Consider the following 24,273-nt stretch of genomic DNA (forward strand, 5'->3'; position numbering starts at 1 on the left):
ATAGCCAAGTGCAATTTAACAACAAATTAATAATTAATAATGGCATGATCCAGTCTGCAGGCAAAGGCATGTGGAAGAGCTCCTCAAAGAACGGAGAGTAACCCTCTTCCCATCTCACTCTGGCTTCATGCCAGGTTTGCCGCAGTACCTGGTCATTCCAGTAAACTGAATTCATCCTGCTCTTCACTTGCCTGCCTCTCTGCAGTAGCAGCAGCTTCCAGATGAGCACTTCAGATTGCCTAATACTGAGGTCAGTCTTGCCTACTGTGGACTAGCATCTGATCTCCAGAATCTAAACCGGAGGTTTTTTACATTATCTGCTGGATGCTAAGGATAGAACCTGGGACTTGGCACAAAGCAAGCCAGTGTTCTATCGCTGAGCCATAGCCCCGTGCCAATGATTTACCTCACTTTAAACAACTTTCTGAAATGTATTGGCATACAGCAGGGTAGCCATACTGTGGCTCTCCATGAGCTGGCAAGGGCTCATGGGAATTGTGGTTCATGGACATCTGGAGAGCCATAGTTTGGCCACCCCTGGCATACAGAATCAACATGACTTCCATTACTAAAACCAAACAATACATCTCTAATTTCTAGAAGACCATTAGTTCCCTAAAGAGAAGGGCCTCCTGACAGGGGCAAACGAAGTGTCTCTAGGCCTAGACACAATCCCACGTTCATTTGGTACAAGAACAGGCACCATCCGGCAGGAAGAGGGATAGGAGATTCTAAGTGATATTCCTTTTTAGAAGCTTTGCATTAAGGTCAAGAAATAAACCCCACTAAGTTTTCAGTTTGCCAGGAATTCTTTTAATGACAGAATTTAAAAAAAGACCAAACACAGCTTATTTCAACTGCCTCTTTTAAACAAATGGTCTGTCTTCATAGTTTACAAATACTGTATAGACAACGCCTTCTTGTACTGAACCACCAATAAATACAAGAATGACTTTAAATGTCTATGTGTCTTTAAATTTCTTTGAAAATGTGCCTCAAATTTTGCTTCCTTGAAATTAGAACATTCCCCAAACAAAACAAGACCTGTGGTTAGGCTTGAACTTAAATACAAATGGCGTCTGCAATTTAAAAGGTTCCATCTTTTTTTTTTTAAGAATTTATCCAATAGCATCTCCTTCAGAGATAATCACGTTCACAAAATAGTCAAATGAATGACAAAGCATCACACTGACTAACTGGAAAGGGCTGCAATCCTGCACAGAATTATTCAGGCGGAACTTCCAAGTAAGTCCATAGGACTGATCTGTACTATAACCAATGGCAGAATTGCACAAAAAAGGGGTTACTGAATATACAGAAGTATACACTTTACCAGAATCAATTATGCGTAGCAGAAGGTGACACCTGCAATTAATTTCAAAAGGTACCCAAAAAAAAAAGGGGAGGGGAGGGGAGAAAACCTGAATTACAGAAAAGAAAGTCATTTATTTAATGAAAAACTAGAAGTTAATAAAAATTAGCAAATACACAAAAATGTACACGAGAACAGCAGCAATACTATGTAGTGACTCGGGAGTGGGGTCAGCTGGGAGGAGGAGGAGGGAGGAAAAAACGGCCAGACACCAGACCGCCTTGCATGGCTTGTCAGTCAAAGGGGGGGAAAAAAAACACAAATGAAACACAAAACAGTTTTTCCTTTTCAAAAACGTACAATCAATCTACAAACAAGTTTAGAATTATTTTACAACACTTTTCCGTAGAATCAATTCTTAATACAAAAAGATGCCCGTTTGGGGTATAATATATATATACACACATATATATATATATATATTTCAGTGGTTTACTGCTGACTTACTTTTAAATATATTAGTGTTATTACATGCAACTGTTTCCTGTACTTTCCGCAGCCTTTCCATTAATTTACTTCCCTACATAAATTTCACCTCAACCTAGTAGGCTGTTCAATATCTGGCGGCCCAAAGATGTTTACCTTCACTTCTGTGAAACTGAATGCAATGGTGGTGGGGTTCCCACCCAGAGACTGGCCTCAAGATGCTAGACTGCCGTTTCAGCACATCGAAATCGTCACATTGATGCCTAAATTGCCGTTCTCCGCAAAAAGCTGTGCGATGCTGGTGTCGAAGACTAGACAGTCACTATTCATGATGGCCGTCGCGATCCCTTCGTGAATCGATCGAGGTGTCGCTTCCCAAGTCAATCGCCGCCTATGGCCATTCAGCTCTAGTCGGTAAGCAAAATTCTCAGCTTGCTTCCGTGTTCCTATCAGCTGCACGATTGCAAAGAACTGCTGGTGACCGTCGTACTTCTCCTGTTTCTCCAATACCAACATGAAATGAAAGCCAAAACAAGACTGCATCATGACCCAGTCAACAGCGCCAGGAAGGTTAATGTCTGTCGCGAGGAAAACAATATCTTCTCCCTGTAGTGTCGTGATCGACTTGTGCTGGTGCATGAGGTGGGGCATGACGGCATCCAGAGATCCTTGCCACTTACAAGAAGCACCAGGGCACGGACATGAATAAGGCCTATATTCACAAAGCTCTTCGTGGTCTGCTTTTTCGGTGTGAGGCAAAGTTATCTCACAGCCAGAGGAGGCGTATTTACAAGGAAACAGTACGGAGTTGGCAACTTTTTCCATAGCCAAGTTACGAATGGAACCCAACGGGCCTCGGCAAGTCGGACAGCACGTGAGCTTGGGACGACAATTGCTACAAACGAGGTGGCCGCTTTGGCACTGCAGAATGGGTGGCAGGACATAGTCAAAACACACGGGACACTCAAAGAGGCTGGCCAAATCATTGTTGGATGCGGTGGTGCCACTCAATGCAGGTACCCTCTGGGATGGTGTACACTTCGAGGTGCCCGTAGGAAGTGCTGTAGCAGTCTGACGGCTCATTTCTGTAATAAAAACAAAATGAACACAAGTGAGGGAGGGAATTAAACAATGTAACATTTATCAGAACGTACTACCATTCATGGGGGAATACCAGGTAGAATATATCATCATTGTCGTCATCGTCATCATCAGTATAATGCACAATGCTGTCACGTTTAATAGTGGCTTTCACTGGAAACAAAACTTGACTAGAGATCTGTGTTAAGCATAACGGCCAGTATTGTGTGTTTACTTGTAGAATTTCAAGATATTTGACTACCCCTACATTGCAGCCAAAGTATCAGTGAAGTACGGAACTATCATGGTCTTATATAATAACCATCACATGGAATCACAAATGAAGAAATTCAGATGGAATTTCTACATGGAGACACATTGGCTAGTGAGCTCTTGAATTTGAAAAGTGATGGGAGCAGATACTCAAGGAGGCCAGAACACAGGGGGCTTTTTCAGGGCACTGCAGGCCTGCAAACATAACCCTGTCATCAGAACTGTAAGCAAAGTAACAGCAATATTGAAAACTTGATCAACACTGGTTTGCTTTACTGCATTTTGTTTATTCCATGTAGAGGAAATCCTTAGGCAAGCAGCAGTGGACCACTGCTAACGATCTTGCTGAAACATAAATAAGGTGGTGCTTGCCAAAGTAATAAAATCCAATTAGCGACTTGCTGCGTACCAATCTATGGGCTTGTATCTTGGTACATTCAGAGCACTTACGCCACACCCCCTTGGCATAATTAGCCGTTTTACTAAGCTACATCTTCAGTACTAAGATCACTGTGTCGATGACTGAGTCATGACGAAAGAGAAGGAGGGCATCCCCAGGGAATGTGTCACCGCATATTACTACAGGGGCGAGGGCAGTTCCCAGAAAGGAAAGCAACATTTTTAAGCATGGTAAAGCCTCAGCATTCAGACTTCAAACAAAGATAATGTCTCATGCTTGGTTTTTCATATTAAAATCCGAAAAATATTTTAGCAAAGAATCTCCTGAGCCATCTGGCTACGCTTTTGTTGGCTATAGTATTTATTTATGTATTTTATTTATATACTGCCCTCCCCAAAGGCTCAGGCCAGTTTACATGAAACAAGATATGATACAGGCAATTCCATTTATAGTAATAACAAGGTGATAACAACCATAATGTTAAAATAATAACAATAACATTAAAGAATGGTGGAAACTGCAAAGAGCATCAGCTCAACTCATACTGAGGCCCAGTGGGTTCGACGGATTTGTAGTAGTTGTAGGAGGGAGGCTTGGGGACCAATGGGAAGCAGTGGTTTACGTCGATCTCAACCAAATGCCTTGCGGAGCAGCTCCCTTTTGCAGGCCCTACAGAAGTGCTCAAGTTCCATCAGGACCCTGATCTCCTCTGGGAGTTCGTTCCACCAGGTGAGAGCTAGGATGGAGAAAGCTCTGACCCTGGTTGAGGTCAAGTGTGCTTCCTTGGGGTCAGGAACCACCAGGAGGTTGGAGGTAGTAGAGCGCAAGGCTCTTTGAGGGCTGTAGATGGAGAGGCGATCCTTCAGGTATACTGGGCCCAGACCCCATGTGGTCTTAAAGGTGATAACTGCTGGATGGATACTTATTTTTTATTTATTATTGGGTGATTTATTGACTGCCACTCCCAGGCCAAGCCAGCTCGTGGCGGTTTATAATAAAACCCCAATAAACATCAGTAAAAAATTATTACAAATTATAAAATCCCCTGGCAGCATAACCCCATTCTACTCCCTCCCAACCTAAGAGAATGCTCAACAGGCTGCTTTTGGGGGGAAATCACACACAATTCAGTTGAAAAATTTACAAAGCAATGTTCAACACAAAAGTTAAATCAAAGGTTGTAAAGTTTAATCAATCCATTGGCTGGATTAATTAAAATATTTTAATTGGAAAGATGACCTTAATTCATCAGGATTGCAACTTTTAAAGAAACTTTGGGGATATTAATTTCTTGCATGGCACCACCTTAGAAGAGGTATCTCTCACACCTAGTAGGCACCAGAAAACATGCCTTTTTGTCTTCAGTACTTTATTTACATGAATGCATATTTAATCAAGACACTGATATATCATTAATGGGCAAGGCTCTCTTTAACCTGGAAACTGTCCTAGGGAACTTATATGAATAATCCAGCGTGGGAAGAACCAAATATTCACTTTGATGTCTGCAACTTGTAAATTCCCACCCATTACACACAAGCAGACAGTGATGGACACCACACCCTTATGGGCAAGCTCAACCATCCCCACACATTTCACATGTGCAATAGCCTGTCAATCTTGAATGATTTAGAAGCCAGACACAATGCATCCACTTACTAACTGCCAAGGCTTCCAAACTGGTTTAAGTGATCCTGTTAAAACTTGGCTTCGGGAATACTCCAGAAAGTATAGGTGGTCATATTTTAATAAGTTTATCAATTGTTCAGGGGTTAATTGGACTATGGAACAATTCCCACAACAATTCAATAAGAACATGACTACAGACTTCACTATTGTTTGGTACACTGCTAATGAAACTGATCCAAGGAAAATAAAATCAGAGTCCAGTAGCACCTTTAAGACTCGAAAGCTCATGCCCTGAATAAATCTTTGTTGGTCTTAAAGGTGCTACTGGACTCTGATTTTATTGTGCTACTTCAGACCAACACAGCTACCCATTGAACTGATCCAAGGAAAGTTATGTAGACAAGCCCCTTGAATGTACTTTTTTGATGTTAATGTCCAGAGGACCACCAGGGTCCCAAAAATTCCATCAGAATTACTGTATCAGGTTTAGTATTATAACTTTTCACTTATTCAATGTAAAATTGTTTACCTTACATGCTCTTGGTTTTAGAAATGTTTCAGTGGGAGGCATAAAACCTCAGGGAGGCCTGGGTTCAGTAACTCCCTGATCATTCGGATCTAATTTAAATTGGTTTTACCAAGCATGCCTTTGCAAGCTTTTTCTCTAAATATCACAGGGCAATGATTAGCTCCTAGCATGTTAGACCTTCATCTAACTTTTCTGTTTTGAACTTACCTAGGCTGACTTGTTAATATCTGAAATCTTGCTTTTAAAAGAACACACACTACCCAAAGTCAATGTGAAGCCCAACTGAAAAATCATTATCTACTATATGGCTGTGCTCATATTAGCACTTTATTACTGGTCAACAGCTGAATTAGCCCTGCTAATGTCGCATTCACACTTTGATGCTGACAATTTAGTGTTACTACTAAATCAGATTTAATCCTCATGGAGCAGAACAAAGGGTACAGTACAGCTCCAGAACCACCCTCTAACAACGAATTATGTCTTTCTTGCATATATATACATCTCCATGCTTCCTTACAAAGGGCACAGGCAGCAATTTCTTTGTAAAACAGAAATAGCTAAGCAACAGCCACAACAATTCAACCTGGCCAGAAAAGGCTGCACTGGCACACTGGAAGATAAACAGTTAATCCTAAAGTCATTGTGGGGATATAATTATCAAGTAAATAATGAGAAAGCTCTACTGTCATGCTTAGCCATTTACCACTTAAATGGCTCTCTTTGCCTTTCATTAGAATTCACTTGGATTTTTTGGGTTTATTTTTGGTAGGCCACAATTAGTTACATTTAGGATTAATGACAGAAGAAACAAGACCAGTAAAAATTCAGGCTCTTGTTTAGACCATGCTAATTTGCATCTTCAAATTAGCAGGACGTAGCCTAAGTCACCACCTGCTATAAACACTAACATTAGAAAATTAAGCTTCAAGCTAGTTTTCAATGATGCCTGTGTATCTATAGGCCTTATTTAAACATCCTACATTCATTCCAAAAGATGAGCAAATAGTTGGGAGTTGCGACCATTGCTAATTTCACCAATCCAAACTCTCAACATCAGGAGGAGCAAGGCAGATAATTATCAGTGTACATGAATATGCAACAGCCTATTTTGGGTGTTGGAGCTCTGAACTCTAAAGGAGGAGGGACCACGGTAGTTGGGGAGTAACCATTTTGAAAACTAGTCTGTCTATCACGACTAAATACAAGGTGTGAATAAGGGTCAGCTCTTGCCCAATGAGTAAACAAATTTCAAAAGTTCAGCTAACAATAACTGCATCTATGATCTGATTGTACTTAAACCGTCCATCGGCATGGGAACAATATACAGGGCTATGCTTTCTCCTAAATGTTCGTTTTAACCAGGGGTAGTCAAACTGCGGCCCTCCAGATGTCCATGGAATACAGTTCCCATGAGCCCCTGCTAGCAAACGCGAACGCTAGCAGGGGCTCATGGGAATTGTATTCCATGGACATCTGGAGGGCCGCAGTTTGACTACCCCTGGTTTTAACCATGCTTCTTTCTATTTTCAACTTCACTTGGTAGTGCTTCTGGGAGAAAAACGCACTGTCACTTAAACCAGGCAGGAACTGGGACCCCCCTTGCTTCTGCTGAAAGAGCGTTTCCAACAGTATGCGAAGCACAAAACTCCTGAATTCTTGTGAGAGTCTGCAGTCCTCTGGGATCTTACTAATCACCGAAGTTTCAGGGAGTAACAATGACAGCTTAAGAGCGTCTACCTTTCCTTTTGTTGGTTTTGCTTCCTGGCAGACATGCATCAAGGACTCCTTTCCACGCATAGAAAAAACTGAAGGCGGATTTCCCCGTCATGAGGAGCAGGACAGCTCATGGCGGTTCTCCACAGAAACAAAAACACGCCACAACAGAGGCCCCTCCTAGGAACGCCGGGCTCGGAGGCGGCCGTCGCTAACACGACGCCCAGAAGGGGGCAAACATCCCCGCGAAGAGAGCGCGCGCAATGGGGGAAAAAAGGCGAGGTACTTCCCAATTCCCAAGCAAAGCGGCAAAAGTTCCCCAAGTAATCCGAAGTGAGGACCCCCGGGGTGGAAAGCCGTGCAAAACAGGACGAGGCTGCTGCAGATGGCGACCGTCTCCAGTGTTATCCACTCTGCTCAGCAAGTTCCTCTAAACCGGATCCTGAAATCTCCCCCGCTTCCCCAAAGCCCCACTCCTCTTGCTCCAGTGGCTGATCCGCAGAGCGCCCGGGAAGAGCGTGGGTTTCGGGCGCCCGAGCGCAAAGGGGGACGATACGGACGGCCGACACAGAAGGAACTCCAGGCTGCAATCCGGTGCCTCGTGTGGCAAAACCATTGGCTGCCCGAGGAAGCTGGGCTCGCTCTCCTCCCGCCCGCTCCAGCGCCAGGGAGGAAAGGAGGGAGGGCGGGCGGGCGGCTGCCTGTCGGCCGCATCAGCCTCACATGACCAGCCGGACTCCGCTTGCGGCCGGCCTCCTCCAAAGCAAGACTGCTTAGCGCAGCAGAGGAGGGCCGCCCTCCGCCCGCTGCCACGCACTGCAGCCCCCGGCCGCAGCCCAGCTGAGAGGCAGCCATGCACAAGCGCGGCCCGGCGCGCCTCCCCCTCCATCACTAAACGATTAAGCCGCTGCCACCCGCTGAACGCCCATCGCTTCTCCTTCCTGCCCCGCAGGATTGAGTCCCGCGAAGAAAGCAAGCGGCAGGAAATCAGGCGAGCTGCTAGCTGCGGGACCCATGTGTGCCGCCCTCCCCCGTAGGCCACCTCGGAGTTTCACGGCATCCCGCGTACAGCGATGACGCTGCGAATTTATGAAAGTCACACCAAGGAGAGCTCTTTAAAAAAACAAACAAAACGGCAACACTGAGAACTGCGACGGGGAGGGGGGATTCTGAGGTCTTGTGAGAATCTACCAGCCTAATCTGAACACAGGGGACATCCCAGAATAAAACTGTGCATGGTTGCCGAACTTGCACTTAACTCACATGCTGCACCAAGGGGAAAAAAAGGGGGGGGGGCATATGGCCTGGGGCCATAGGTTGCATGCTTTGCAGTAAACAAAAGCAGACGGTTACCATATACAAAATGCCAGGCATAGCGCTGGCTAAACACCCCCTACAGCGATGACACATGGAGAAACCCAACTGCAGACCCTGAAGAATCCTAGTGCTATTTTCACAAGTCAAAATGTTTCAGGAATTGTCACCCAAATTGCTGGGGAATCGTTAATATAGCTAAAGGCTGGGTAACAAAGCTTCCCTGAAAGAAACCCTTCTTAAATGAAGACAATGAAGCTCACACTCAGGGGATTTATTTGGGGAAGCTATCAGGGTACATTAAAAACACACACAGAAGCAAAAACATACATACACTAAGTTCTACAGGGGGACAAGTTCAATATGCTGCACCTTTCAGGGGTGACGAAATCTGGGGGTGGACACAATGCCGGGTGTGGCGAGATCAGCACAACACACGTGCGTGCGCATGCGGCACACACACACCTCTGGGATGGGCTCAAGGATTGATATAAGGTTTGAAATTCCCAGGCCAGCCCCAGTGACTGCCGACTAGGAGGGCAGTCCCCTGGAATTCAGTGGTAGTTCACAAAAACATAGGAGAAAATAAAACTGTCTACATCAGTGATCAAAGACTCCCAACCACACCATTTGCTGCTGGCCCCATCTGTCTCCATACAAGTATGAAACATTCCTGCAAGTGAATTGCAGAAATTTCACACTTGTATGGAGACAGATGGGGCCAGCAGCAAATGGTGAGGTGGGAGCAGTTGACGAGAGTTTTATTTCTCCTATGTTTTTGTGAACTACAACTGAATTCAAGGGGGCTGATTGTCTTTCTTGGCAAAGAACGATCATATGGCTGTATTTGGATGTGTGACACAGTGTACTAATTTAACGGAATTAATTCTTGCTTTATAGTCCCACTGTCATCATGGTAGTTCATAGTCTGAGGAAGAGTGCTTGCACTCGAAAGCTCACGCCTTGAATAAATCTTTGTTGGTCTTAAAAGGTGCTACTGGACTCTGAATTTATTGTGATACCATAGGCAGCTACCAAGTATGTTCATTACCCTGCAAGCAAAGTGGATATTTGAATGGGGGTGGGAAGGGAGCTGGAGGTGTGGAGAAGCCCCTCTGCTCAGCAGAGACTAATGAAGTCCCTGTTAACATTTCCATAGTAGGAGGTCTGGCTAATTCACAAAGAGGCTGCAGTTCTTAATGAGCAGATAACAAGCAGGACGTATCATCCCCCTCAAACTGCTACCTCCTCCTCCAGCCCTCCCCGCATCATCCTCTGGGCTAGTCAGGACAGCAAGAAAGCTGAGTTTCTGCCTTTTCCAATCACCTATGTTGACAGATTCGGCACACCAAAATTGTAGACGCTACTTGCTCTTAAAATCTGAAACCTTTTGCAGATTGCAATAGTTGGACTAGATGTTTTCCCCCTCTACACATCACAGCAGTGACCCAAGCCTGCAAATATGCACAGTACCTTCTTTGACATCATTGTCCAGACAAGATCTGGCTAGTTCAACCAGTCATTATGCTTGCATAACACGTGAGACTTTTCTCAGGTTAAATGTATCGGCTTCAATTCACTAGTAAATGTACTTGCCTCCACATTTGTTCTTAAACAGAACTTCTGTAACACTGGACAATGTTACCTTGTTTCATATACAAGATTAATTACATAAAGGACAATTCAAAATGTTTGCCCAGATAATGATTTCTTTGCAATCCATCAATTACAGGAAAGCCTGCATAATAGACCACTGACATACATGAATGCCTACAATCCCTTGGACTGTTGGTATTTGCAAGATGCTATGGATGTTTTAAGATTGTGTATGCCATCTACTTTCCTTTCAAAAAGCTAATCTAGTAATAAACAGAGCTAATGAATCAATGTGGTTTCAGCAGCTATTTTCTGAGTATTTTCTGAGTTAAAGACAACTCAGTAGAGGAAAATCAGGGCTTGCTTTAAATCCCGTCATTCAGGAAACTTCACTTTTATGTCTCAATTGTATATGCTAGAATAAAAAAGAAATGCAATGACGTAAGTGACTGGCTTCTATTAACAAAGACACAAAACAAGCATACATAGCTGCAATATTATCCACATAAAAGTTATCTAGATATGTCAATCATTTCTTCCTATCTGATATCCATAGGCAGGTGTTACTGCTGGGATGTTAATCCAGCCATCCTTTCGAATCATAGAGTTGGAAGGGGCCATGCAGGCCATTTAGTCCAACCTCCTGTTCAATGCAAGAGGTAGGCAATGGCAAATCACTTGCTGTAAACTGCTGTGATCTGATAACAAAAGGGAGGAGGGGAGGAGTCTAGGCCCAGAGAATCTCAGTGAAATGTCTTTTCCAGTGAAACAGTAATTTCAACTGTTTTCCAGTCCTGTCTGTTTCAGGAATCTCAAGAGTGAAGTGTACCTCCCATAATCTGAACAAATTTTGAGTCTAGTCGCACCTTTGACCAACAAAGTTTTATTCAAGGTATGGGTTTTCATGTGCATTCCACGCAAGCTCATCCCTTGAATAAAACTTTGTTGGCCTTAAAGGTGCTCCTGGACTCAGAATTTGTTCTGCTGCTTCAGACCAACACAGCTACCCCGCTTGATGCTATCTCCCGTAATCTGTTACTTTCACCCCAGTGTTTTTGGTAACAGTCCTAATGCTGTGAGATATCCTCACCCCACCTGGAAGCTCATGGAATTTTGTCTCCTGTTTCTTAATGGAAGCAGTAAACATATTTTGTTTTGACAGCCTTTTCAACATTGAACTCAGTTGCTTTGCTGCTGGTTAGCAGAAGCTAACGTGTGATTCCCTGGAGCCTCAGACTCTAAGGGTTGCTAGAAACACGCAGCATAACTGTGAACAACCTTTTTGACAAACATGCCACCAATCAAATCCAGAGTTTGAGACTCTGCCAATCGAATGCATGCGTGCCCAGTGTTATTTTTTTTTCTTTCTGATCTACTGAAGCAGAAGAGCAGCACAAGCTTAAGTCAGAGCTGTGTTGACCCCTCGTACCTTATCCAGGAGTGCCAAAAACTTCAGATGCTTGTTCCTTTGTGGCAGCCATATGACAAAGTACCGAGCAATGAGACAGCTTTCTTTATTGTCTTACTTGTGTCTAAGTCTGCCTTAGACTGCCCTGATAACGCGAAGGTTGGTTCGGTTCTTACTCGTTTCTTTATTTAAAAGGGATATCCACAAGTAATGGTTTATGTTACACAATTGTGCGGACACGTTGGAATCCTCTCAAGGAAAAGGCAACATGTCAACTTGAAGCAGTGTCACAAATAAATGAACATATATATTAAAATATTTTGCTTATCTACAGGGTTTTGGTTTTTTTGGGGGTAAAACAATTTGAAATACATTACGAAACCAGCTTGTGAATTCCTTCTCCACAAGTGCTTATGTGCCAGACCGACAGCATTAATCTAGAGGCTTATATGATGCAAGAACTAGTAAGTGCTCTTTGCATCACAGAGAGGTTGATAAACAGTTACTTAACAGATAATAGTTTGCAAAGGGACCCAATTCAAGAGGCTGGTGATGACTTGGTAAAGCCCAAGTGTACTGTGCCTAAGAACTCTCTAACCTTATTCTGCACTGCAAGTATTCTCAGCTGATTTTAAGGGTTAAGTATACAATCTACATACCAGGTAGAGACATAAATGTATTTCTAGTAGGCTTTTCGGTGGTACCTTTCAATGTTGGGATTCTTTGCCTCCCCTCCAGATTATCCAAATCCTTTACCCATACATCACCAGAGAATGGCACTTATTTTTCAAACTACATTTTAACAGGCTTGCTGCTTTCAAAGCTAAGACAGGATAGTCATAAGTCCAATTAAATAAATAAAAATCAAATATTTTCTATTATCTTCTGTCAAAACTACTCCAGGAAAAATCTGAAAACTGGATGGCTTGAAAAGTACCTTTTAGTGACTACTAAACTTTCACAAGCTACAAGTTCCCAAGTCCTAAAAATGTTTTATGTGGCCATTTTATGTATGTTCACTTCCAATTAAAGTTGTGACCCTACCTGCATTTCCACAAAGTAAGTTCTACTTAGATGAATGGGACTTTCAATGTAAGAACTGTAAATTACATTAAAGCCCAAGAGTATCTTTCCTTTAAATTATATTCTAGCTTCACAGTTGTAGAGACTTTTCAATTTCTGATACAGCTGTTTCTAATATGGCATTCAGTGTTGAATAAATAAACACATGGTGGAAATTATTTGCCCCAGCATCATATACAACACTCCTCTAATCTGTTTTATATATATCAGCTATATATAATAAATGGGGAGAAGGCGCTGTTTTGTTGTTTTTGCCTTAACTTGTCAAGATGAAAGTCCCTGAATTGTAAACACCCACATTCCTTGGAGCTTAAAAAACTGATACAGGCACCTAAAAATCAGAAATGCTTATTTGGCGTAGTACAAGCATCATCTAGAAATTCAGAGCTGTTATCAGAGTTCTAGCACTGGCCCAAGATTGTGGAATATTGAGCTAGAGCCTGTCTACCATGCATGTAAGTACAACTTTCCCGTCTTGCTCTGAAGCCAGAAATTCCACTTCAAGTCCTGCTCCTGAGACAGAAGCTTTTAGGAACAGCATGAGGGGGAGTTGGAGGGCTGTCAATGGAGGAGAAAAATGGCAAAATCCACCTTCCCAATCATTTTGGCAGCCTGTAGCCCATTGTATTCCAGTCATACTTGCCATGACCCTCATTATCCATCCAATAGTTTCACTGATTGCATCTATTTGGGATACCAGGGACTCCCCCATTTTCACAAACAGAAACCTCATAAGGAGAGTATACAAAATAAATCCATCAAAATGCAGGGAACATATACACTTACATTAGTGACTATTATCAAATGTAACCATCTGCCAAGCAATTAATCAAAGCGAAGGAACTGAAATTAATCAAAGAGGTTTTTTTTCAAGACTATATGTTCTACTATAACGCAGCACATGATGTTGCCATCTTTGGCTTGATCCCTAAAATGTATCTGAATTGTCCTGTAAGTTACGTGTGGCAGGGCTCCCTGCCTCACTGACAAGCACACTGTCTTCTACAACCAATGGCACCCCATAATAGTCTAGGCTTAGGGTCGGCCGAGACAGGCCAGACTCCATCTTAGAAATCTTGCTTTCTGCCTTAGGTTTAGAAATGACAGCCTTTGCCTGACCCAGGTGCCTCCGGACTCAAGCTCACATCATAAACCCCACCCCCACCCCATTGTATTTCTAAGGGAGTGGACAGGCTTCCTCCTGTTTGCCCAGGGGATCCTAGGCAAACCCTTTATCTTGTAAAGTTTTCACACTTGTCCTCACTGCCATAGAAAAGTTCCTCCCAGCTTGCTACTAGCTAGACCCGATGGCTTTCTTCCTCAGAGCCTTTGTCCAAGCCCAACTATGGCCATCCCCCCCACTTGGCCAGGCATTGTCCCAACCTCCAGGGACCCTGGAAACTTTCAGCACATGTTCACCCGAGCCTTGTCATGTAGCCCCCTTCCCAAAGCCCCATAAAAACTGTGGCTTAACACAGCCACTCCGAGTGTCTTCCAACCCGGTACCTTTTGGAGCACTCCTCTGCTGGTTTGTGTCACTTCCTCTCTCCCACCATTCCTCTGATAGGTAATTATCAAGCCTACCACTCTTCTTCCCCCTTCTCTACGACTGCTTGTAGGTGTGTTAGCTATCTGTGTGTCTTTTTGTTATTTTCTTCAATAAAGCTTATGCTTATTGCTTTACCATTTACATCTGTGTTTGCCTTGAGTTCCTGCGGGTTGAATAACCGTAGCATATGTAGGCATTTCGATCCATAAACGCTAAGTTACCCCCCTCTCACTGGATTTGGGCTAATCTTCCCCACAAGCTCAAGTACACGCGTCTGAGGACACACGTACATGCAATTTGGTTAACATGTATGTCCGAAAGCTAATCAGACTTCTGTTTCTTCAACAGCCACTCCTCAAGCCACATGGACACCCCCGCCTTTTTAAATACTGAGCACACCTGCAATTCGGCATATGGAAGTGAGCCTTTCAAATTGGCGAGGGATCCTAAAAGATACCAAACTAGTTCCTTGGATCCAGGTGCCATGTTCTATGCATCTTCAATCACCACAGAAGGAACAGTGGCACATACTGATGCAGAATCCAGAGGCCTCCAATTTAGAAATCCCCAACACAAAGAGACAGCATTTCTATTAATATACTCTTCAAATTAGACTTGCAACTTGACCCATAAAAATATTGTGTTGGTGGAAACTGTAATAAAATTAAAGCACCCATCTGTGAGCTTCAAGGATAATCTGCTGCCTAACTGTACAATTTACATGTTATCCTTTTGCTGGTTAAATCCACAAAAACAGAAACCATCCTGTTCACTATGACTGCTTCCAAGTCATAAGAGTGCCAGCTTGGTGTAGTGGTTAGGAGTGCGGACTTCTAATCTGGTGAGCTGGGTTTCATTCCGGGCTCCTCCATGTGCAGCCAGCTGGGTGACCTTGGGCTCACTACAGCACTGAGAAAGCTGTTCTGACTGAGCAGTAATATCAGGGCTCTCTCAGCCTCACCTCCCTCACAGGGTGTCTGTTGTGGGGAGAGGATAGGGATGGCGATTGTCAGCTGCTTTGAGACTCCTTCGGGTAGAGAAAAGCAGCATATAAGAGCCAACACTTTCATATAAAAATTAGAAAGATATATCTTTGTGGTGGTTAGTTTCAAAGTCTGTCAAATCTTATTCCTAGAGTTCTCTTATTCATAGAGTATTATAACTAATGCTTGACAACACAACGGCCTTGCGGGGTAGATCACAATGGAGCATTTGTCTGTCTGGAGCAGCAGAAAAGAGCGAGATCGGCATGGTGGGACAAAAGGCAGAATTGAGCTGAGAAACCCTGAGAAAAAACCAATTTATATACAATCATGAACAATGGATCTTCAAGCCATTGGTCAGTTTTGGTTTAATTTCTGTGAAAGAACACTTGAATAATTTTATGGTTGGGGGTCACCACAACACGAGGAACTGTACTGAAGGGTTGCAGCATTAGGAAGGTTGAGAACCACTGGTTTAGGATCTTTCCTCCAGCACTGGAATAGCAAACCTTGTGGATACTGACATCTGGAGACGGCATCAACTGTGCCCTTACATCAGCACTCAAAGTCTTCACCTCCATTCTTTGTTCTGCTTCCACTCCACAGCAGAGAATCAGGCACTTTGATAAATTGATGGTGGGAAAAAATGTCAACATTATTAGATTAGATGCTCAGAGTGCCTCCTATACCTTAAAGTAATTGAGCGGAAGGAAGGAGACCGAGGAACCAGAGTAGTTTATCAGTACCATTGGCAGTTAAAACTTCCTGAATGATCTGAACATTGACAGACTAAGGATAACAAATAAGAATAAGGCTGCATTGCATGGACTAGTTTTCTGACCTAATAAAGCTGTTATATATGCACTGGTTTGAACTAAATACAAGTGTTCATTTGACTAAAAGCTGACTGGTGTGTTCTCCCCAGTTAAAGAGAGTTCTGTAATTTGCCCTGTAATAAGAGCCAAACTTAAGGCAGTTTTGTCGCTTGCACTATAACAACCACCTTTTAGTAGGGTCCTTTGCATCTTGATTAGTACAAACACTTAATTTAGCACGCAAGATACTTCAATTACTCTGGTAATTTTGGAGTAAGAGAATGGAAGTTATTCTGCCCTAGAATTCTAAATTCTAAGTAATCAACTAAAATGTTTTATAGCACATTTTCTAAAATTGCCTCAGTTACCTGTAGTATGACATCTGTAACTTAGATGTGAAGACCTCATTGCAGAACTGACCCTTCAATTTAGTGCCCGCATGATAAAGTTTTCTAGATTATTATTACCACACTGGGAAAGAGCAAACAGGCGTCTTGTAAATCCACTGGCAAAATGGCAAATGAGAAGTCCTTTAAATGTTTAGGAAATTGTGTATGTACCTCCTAGCAATATTTGTTGTCTATGTATCCAAGCAATATTTGTGTCTATGTATCCAGTCCTTCCTATACTTTCTTTCATAGTGTAGCTAATACATGTAGTGTTGTTGTTAGGTGCGAAGTCATGTCCGACCCATCGCGCCCCATGGACAATGATCCTCCAGGCCTTCCTGTCCTCTATCATTCCCCGAAGTCCATTTAAGTTCACACCGACTGCTTCAGTGACTCCATCCACCTCATGTAGTACCTTAGCATTTTCAGAAACTCACTATTTGTTCCATCAAAATCAAGCTACACTGAAAGGGAGCTAAAGCAGTGGCAAAGAGAATCAACTGTGAACCAGAAGTCCCTGGTTGTAATCTTCTCCTTTGCAATGAACTCACTAGGTGGCCTCAGAAAAGCCATTTATATCCTTCAGCCTTGGTACCCCTAGCCAAACATTTGCAATACAGGGAAAATAACTGACCTATTTCATAGGGATGCTATAAGGATTACTGAGCACTTAAACTGCGGGTATTATAGCTATTTAGCCTTTTCGCTAAAAGGTCTGTTTATACATGTGCTTCATGTCTCATGACTTTCTGTGCCATTATCCTACTTGTGAACAAACTGACCATGCAATATTGTGATCACAACAACAAAACCCAAAACATTCCAGTCCTAAAAATATTTACTGGCAAAACCGATGTTTTCATACCAACTTACTTAAAAGCAACACAAAGCGTTTACATGGAGAACACAAAGAACTAGGTTGTAGCAGGAAACTGTAAAACAAAACTGTGACTAACTTTGTGTTTTTAAAGCATGAGATATATCAAGTTACGCAAATACATATTGTCATCTTCCACTAAATCTTCTGGAAAACCACCCGCTTCCCCTGCATACAGCCATTTTCAAGCAGCTGGCAAATAGCCTATATAAGTCCCAAACTCAAGACAAAATTTCATGAAGTTACCAAAAACAGAAAGGAGAACGGAAAAGGCATCTGGCATACAGAACTGTACACACCTACCACCACCCAACCACTTAGCCGCAAATGTATTGTGTTCCCCTGCTGCTAAGACAGTCCTGCGCTGTCCCACATTGGACAATCATCAGGAACCACTTCTGCAGCACATTACAGGCACACACCAAGTCAGAAAAGCACTTCATCTACCCAGTGCCTGCAGTTCAAAAAAATTAAAATAGCATATCATTATGTACATTCAAAACAGTAGCACTCAGTGGCAGATAGAAAGGGCAGAGCCCAACAAGCAGAGGCATATTTCAAGGAAGGGGTGGGGAGAAGAAAGAAAAGGCATGTACAATGCCAGAGAGATCAGTCAAGAGGGAAGGAGAACAGGATATCCTAGACCAGGGGTGACCAAACTGTGGCTCTCCAGATGTCCATAGACTACAATTACCACAAGACCCTGCCACCATGGCCAACCGTCAGGGGCTCACTTATTATTTATTTATTTTTCTCATGGTAGCTATAGCCCACAGACCTCTTGAGAGCCACAGTCTGGCCACCCGTCCTGGAAAAAGGATGGCCAAACTGTAGCTCTCCAGAGGTCCACAGACTAGAATTCCCATGAGCACCTGCCTTGGCCTAGACTTTTTGGACGGGGAGGGGGGGGAGGAGAAAGGCGCAATAGAAGTACACCCAAGAAAGCGAAAGAAAAAATGTACATACGGGGTGTATATGTTGAGATTCTCAACTTATCCCTACACACCCACCCTACTTGGATCTTGGGAACTGGGCAAAGGGGTGGGGGGAGAGGGAGCAAAGCAACTAGCAGAAACGGGTCCCAAATTGGAATGGAGGAGGAGGAGGAGGAAAACGGGGAGGGGGAGTAAGACCCATCGTTTCGGGCGCCCCAAGTTGCACCTCTGCAGAACTTTGCGCGGGGGTGTGTGTGTGTGTGTGCATGCATGAGTGCGCCGTCTAACTCCCCCTCCCCGCCCCAACCAAGCCAACAAGCCAGCGGCCTTCCGCCTCCCCCGGGCACGCTTACTTGGGAGTCAGTCCCGCGCAGGTCTCGAGGCGAGTCGCCCGCGCGGATCGGGGCTGCTGCTGCTGCTGTGGTGGTGGCGCCGCGCAGGCCGCGGCCTGGCCTGGCCTCCCGCGTCGGGCGAGCCCTAGAACACAAAAGGCATCCGCGGCCGGCCGGTCTGCCTCCAGTCACAAAGGGAAGGCCCGCAGACAGCCGCCCCGCCTCTCCTCCGCCGCCGAGAGAGGGCCGCGCCAGGGTCCGCCCCCTCCTCCTCCTCCTCCTCCTCCTCCTCCTCCTCCTCGCGGTCCGGCTCCGACCCCCACGCGCGGCGGCGCCCTCTGAGGCGATTCTAGGCCGCGGCGAGGCCTCGCTCGCAGTCTCGGGCCGGGCCGCGGGACCAGGCCTCCCTCCTCCTCCGCTTCCCTCAGCCGGCCTCGCTCGCTGTTTCGCTCGCTCTCGGCCTCACCTGGGCCGGGCCGGCCTGCCGGGCGCCCTCCCTGCCTCCACCCCCGGATCGACCCGCGCGAGGTCGTGTGAGAGAAAGGAGGAAGGGGCGGGGGGAAGCAGGGAGGGGGAGGAGGAGGAGGAGGGGGGGAAAACGAGTCGGGCGGGCGCGCGGCGTGGCTCGCCCCCGAGGAGACAAAAGGAGACCGGCGGGACGGCGGCCAATCCTCGCGGGAGAAGGAAAGAGAAAGGGAGGGATGGAGGGGAGCGCGCGAGCGAACGACAGAGAGAGACGGAGAGAGAATGCGCGTGCGTAAATGCGCGCGCGCGCGCGCACTCGGCGAAACGGCGCCCGCCCGAGTGAGCGAGGAACACGGGCGTGCCCGCGCGCGCCTTCTTCCCTCACGACGACGGCGCCGCCTGGTTTGAGAGCCCCTCCCTCCCAAACAAAAAAAAAAAGACGCCTTGAGCCCGCCTCTGCCTCGCGCTACATAGGCGAGCCCCGCCTCCTGGGTCCGCGCAGGCGCAGTCGGGTCTCCGCGCGGCGTAAGGTGAGAGAAAGAAAGGAATTGGCGGGATTCTTTAGCCAGGGGCTAGCGCAGGCTTTCTCAGCCCGGGTGGGAATTAATTTTTTATATATATAAATTATATAAATTTATATAATTTATACACACACACACACACACATACATACATACATACATACATATATATATATACATACATATACATATACACACACACACACACACACACATATATATAATTTTGTTAAATATTTATCAGTGATATGGCCATATATGGTCGTGTTGACCTGCAACCCCCCTCAAATGGCCAATGATGGGCCTGGAGGGGTTGGGAAGGGGCGTGTCTACAGCTCTGCTTCCCAAGTGTGTTCTGCAGGGTCCTATCGCTGCTTGGGTTTCTCAAAGCCTGGGGGATGCTTCAGGGGGTTCTCTACCCCCCCCCCCCCAAAATAGCTGTGAATGGCTAGGCTAGGGGCATAGGACTAACAATTTTAGTCTTCCCTCCCTCCATGGGAACAGGCACCTGTGCAGGATTTTTAAAAGGGCTGGGGAGGTTGCAATACATTCCAGAACTTATGCATCCACCATTAAAAAATTCAAGTTCGGTTTAACTCATTATGGGGAGAAAGCTAAATTATTCCCAAAGCCAGAGTATTCTCTCAAAATACCATTTTAATAGCTGCAGCATTAAAAAGTGGTGGCACTGTGTCATGTCTAAAAATCCACAGGTCACACTGGGTACAGATTTTTATGCAGTCTGAATAACATGCCCAAATTATGTTATTATCTAATTAACCACTCTATATATTTACCCAATCAGTCTTTTTCTTTAAGCACTTGATGGGGGGGGGGTGTCTCCTTGTAAAGTTGCCAGCTCTGGATTCAGAACTACCTGGAGACTTTGGGCGTGGAGCCAGGATGGGGCAAGGAGGGACCTCAGTGGAGTACAATGCTATGGAAGCCACCCTCCAAAGCAGCTATTTTCCTTTGGGGGAACTGAACTCTTCTTCTTGGAGCTGTAAAACCAGGGAATCCCCAGGTCTCCCCTGGAGGCTGGCATCCCTGCCTCCTTGAGTAGTGTTGGGGCTAAATGCATTGCCTGTTGTGACCAGAATGTGTTCTGTTATTCATTGAATGAAGGAGAGTAAAGCCAAGTAAATTGCCCAAGGTTCAATCTAGGAGGTTGATCGGGCAGGGAGGTACCTTAGTGTGGATCCTCAACTCTGCACTGGAGAGCCTTCTAGTATCACTCCCCGAACTGGGCAGACTGGCATCCCGTAACCGTCTTCTGTATTTGCTTCATCTTCTGAATGCAGAATTTCCTTTCTTGAATCAGATGGGGCATTCTTGTCCACCACACAAGACTGGATTACCTGTAAGAAGAGCTCTGATAGACAGGTCCTCCTTGTCCATACCCTGTACCTGATATGTTCTTAGGAGATGCTGTAGAGCTCTTGTGTGCAGCTGACACCAATGGATGGTGTCGATGGTCAAAGTTAGCCCCATCAGTTTCCAAGAATCATCCATGGTGATGACCTGCAACTTGATGGCTGCCCATGACATCTTCTCATCTTGTCTTTGATTCCATCTGGAACAGGCAATTGCACACTGTGTCTATTATGACACCCAAGTGTTCTCTGTGTGAACTCTACAGGGGTTTTCCAATGGTTGACAAGAAATCTGCGATTCTGTAGGCTACATGTGGATGCTTCTTTGTCTTGGCCAGCATGGTGTAGGAGAACAAGTATAGTGCAGTGGTTAAGACCAATGGCCTGTAATCTTGAGAACTGGATTTGATTCCCCAGTACATGCAACCAGCTGGGTGACATTGGGCTAGTCACATTTGACTTAGGGCTGTTCAGTCTCAGATATCAGCATTTAAAGTAGCTGGTATTAGGAAAGATCTTCCACTCCCTGAAGTTCTGGAGACTTGTTGTTAGGCACATTAGACATTACTGAGCTCAACAAATAAATAATATGTCTTAGTCCCAAGCAGTTTTCTACTGTGCTCAGCTTCCCTCAGGGGGAAACAGAAAAAGATCACCTTGGGATAGTTTGGTTGTTTGCACGGAAGCACTGTCTGTCATCCATCTTTATCAGAAAGATACACCCTTGTTGCCCCCCCCCCCCAAGCTATGATCCTGTTGTATAACTGGCAATCATGCCACATCGTCTCTGTCTTCTGAGATGAAGAACAGATGCTCTTGGCCCGGGGTAGTCAACCTGTGGTCCTCCAGATGTTCATGGACTACAATTCCCATGAGCCCCTGCCAGCAAATGCTGGCAGGCGCTCATGGGAATTGTATTCCATGGACATCTGGAGGACCACAGGTTGACTACCCCTGCTCTTGGCTTTGTAAAATCTGGTGTCATTGACTGGTAGTGGTTTTCTGGGATCACAGGTCTTTCACAACAACTACTATCTGATCCTTTATAGTTTACTGGAGGTGCCTGGGACCTTCTGAATGCAAAACATATGCTTTTCCATGAATGCAAAAGCCCTTTAAAATAACATAGCGGCATCTAGAAACTTTAAGATTGAAAGCATGTACTACATATAGAACAGATTTTGGGAGTTTCTCTTGCATAGGAATTAACAACCCTAATTTCTCAGACTAGAGGAATGGGAATTTGTCAAGTGGCAGCCAGGAATTTTTAAACAAAAATAGTATTTACTAGATATTATACACACAGCGATGTACTTTCAGTTTAATGTGAAGCAGACTTCTCTGGGGCTTAGCCCTGGAACCTTTTCTGTATGTGAGATCTCAGCGCTTGATTCATGTGTGAAAATAAAACAGTTAAGGGTACCAGTGAGCATAAGCAAAATTCCTTCTCGTTGGCCGAATCTCACTCCAACCTCAAACAGATATTTGTGCTTGGGGACATTCAACTGTACAGGCCAAGTCATGTGTCTCTAGGGGCGCTGGAAGACCTAGTGGTTCCAGAAACAAATCTCCTTTTCCTCACTATAGAGCAGGGGTAGTCAACCTGTGGTCTTCCAGATGTTTATGGACTACAATTCCTATGAGTTCACTGGCAGGGACATCTGGAGGACCACAGGTTGACTACCCCTGCTATAGAGCATCCTCTGTTCCTCCTTTCCTTCTATTTTCCCCCTTATCCTGTCCTTATCTACAAGTGTTGTGTTCAAAAGTGGAATTATAAATGGAAACCCGCTTTCCAAATTACAGGGATAAAGGACCCCTTGGCTGTAACACAAATGTCATGCTAATTTAGCATGTCTAATTTGCATAGTCATCATTTGCCTAACTTTTGCATTCTCCCCCCCCCCCCCATAGCCTCCTGCCTTGGCATGGTGTCCTCTTCAATCTCAAGCATCATTTGTTGGACAAGTTCCTTAAGCACGGCTTTGAGCAGCTAGCGTCGAATAAGTGAAAATATTTACAAAATTAGGCGATGTTTTAAATGCCCCTGCTTGAGACCCGACTGCAAAACCCTTTATCGCCAGAGTACAACACTTCAAAAATTGGCAAGAAGTGGAGGCCAAATGAATGAGCTTCTTTCCAACTGTGACGGAGAGTTGGCAGACGCCTGGAGGTTTCTAGCTGTTTGAGGCAAATGTTAGGGAAACTGGTAGGAGTGTTCTTATTCTGTTTAAATGCAGCCTACACTGTGGAGAGTGGCCTGCTAGGGTCACTTACCACAGTCAGGGGAACTCTTAATCATTCTGTCAATATCACTGAAAACCTTTTCACAAGGCACTAAATTAACCTGACCTGGGACTTGCCACAACTCCACATTACTTTGCTCAAAACGCGAGAGCACATTGGGAAACCCTTGACTTCCCCAATTCCCTGGCATGCTTTTAAACCCAGTAATTAAATCTTCACCTGGTTAATCCTGTTTTCCATATCGGTACGTGTACACCCATTTTGGAACATTCGGCCATTAATTGCTCTCCCCATGGTTACTGAAGTACTGTTTCTAAATTTTGCGGCTAGATTAAACAAATAACTGCTAAGTAGTCGGTACAATAATAAAACGAGAGATCTCAATCAATAACTCTCGTTTCCCCCCACCTTTAATTATACTGCCTAGTATGGCAGATGGAGACCAAGGCTGAAATGTCGAAGTGCATATTTGCACTCGCAGGTATAACTACAAAGGGAGAAATGGAGACAAAGCCAGGAACTCTTTTATGTCTGATTGAAATCAGTTAAACAAAGAGCAGACTTGGATGGGTGGTATGCAGCCAGTTGGTGGACAGTGGAAGTTAACCACAAGTGTCACAGCCAATCACGCAGAATTACCTCTTGATAGAAATTGGACTGGGACAAGCCATAGGTCCCTTTGACCTTAGACACTGGCATTCAGGTTGCTTTATTCTTGGGCTCATGATCCACCGGCTGACTCAAAGCCACCAAAGATCTCCTTCCCCTACATCCCCGCTCCTTCCTGTGTCTTTTATCTGCAGCTTTTCTAGCCCCATCCACTTCCTCCCTCTCTTTGCTCATGAGGAGGACTTTAATCTCCTGCAGACAGATTATAGTATGAAAGGGAGCCTTTGTCCTGCCCACGCTAAATGGGTATCTGTCTATCATGGTATTGCATTTTTATTCCACCCTTCCTCTA

At 44.8% G+C, this 24,273-nt stretch overlaps 1 protein-coding gene across 2 annotated transcripts; it reads right to left on the bottom strand.

The window, feature by feature from the left end:
- Positions 1 to 790: 790 nt before the first annotated feature.
- Positions 791 to 19,281, bottom strand: SIAH1 (siah E3 ubiquitin protein ligase 1). Of its 2 annotated transcripts, none has more exons than XM_077309872.1 (2): positions 18,728 to 19,281; positions 791 to 2,883 (listed from the first exon to the last, which is right to left on the bottom strand). In XM_077309872.1, exon 2 carries the CDS (start codon positions 2,879 to 2,881, stop codon positions 2,033 to 2,035), a length of 849 nt encoding a protein of 282 aa, XP_077165987.1. In that variant the 5' UTR covers positions 2,882 to 2,883; positions 18,728 to 19,281; the 3' UTR covers positions 791 to 2,032. The 2 variants fall into 2 exon arrangements, with proteins under 2 accessions (XP_077165987.1, XP_077165986.1); XM_077309871.1 differs by lacking the exon at positions 18,728 to 19,281 and adding an exon at positions 7,450 to 8,470.
- Between the last annotated feature and the right edge of the window lie 4,992 nt (positions 19,282 to 24,273).

This window comes from Paroedura picta, chromosome 14 (assembly GCF_049243985.1).
Source record: "Paroedura picta isolate Pp20150507F chromosome 14, Ppicta_v3.0, whole genome shotgun sequence".
In the NCBI taxonomy this organism is placed as follows: Eukaryota; Metazoa; Chordata; class Lepidosauria; order Squamata; family Gekkonidae; genus Paroedura; species Paroedura picta.

Coding starts and splice junctions, on each gene's coding strand:
- SIAH1 (XM_077309871.1), bottom strand. CDS start 7,540: ATGACGGGGAAATCCGCCTTCAGTTTTTTCTATGCGTGGAAAGGAGTC. Junction 2,884..7,449: donor CAAAACCAACAAAAGGAAAG/GTAGACGCTCTT, acceptor TTTTTATTACAG/AAATGAGCCGTCAGACTGCT.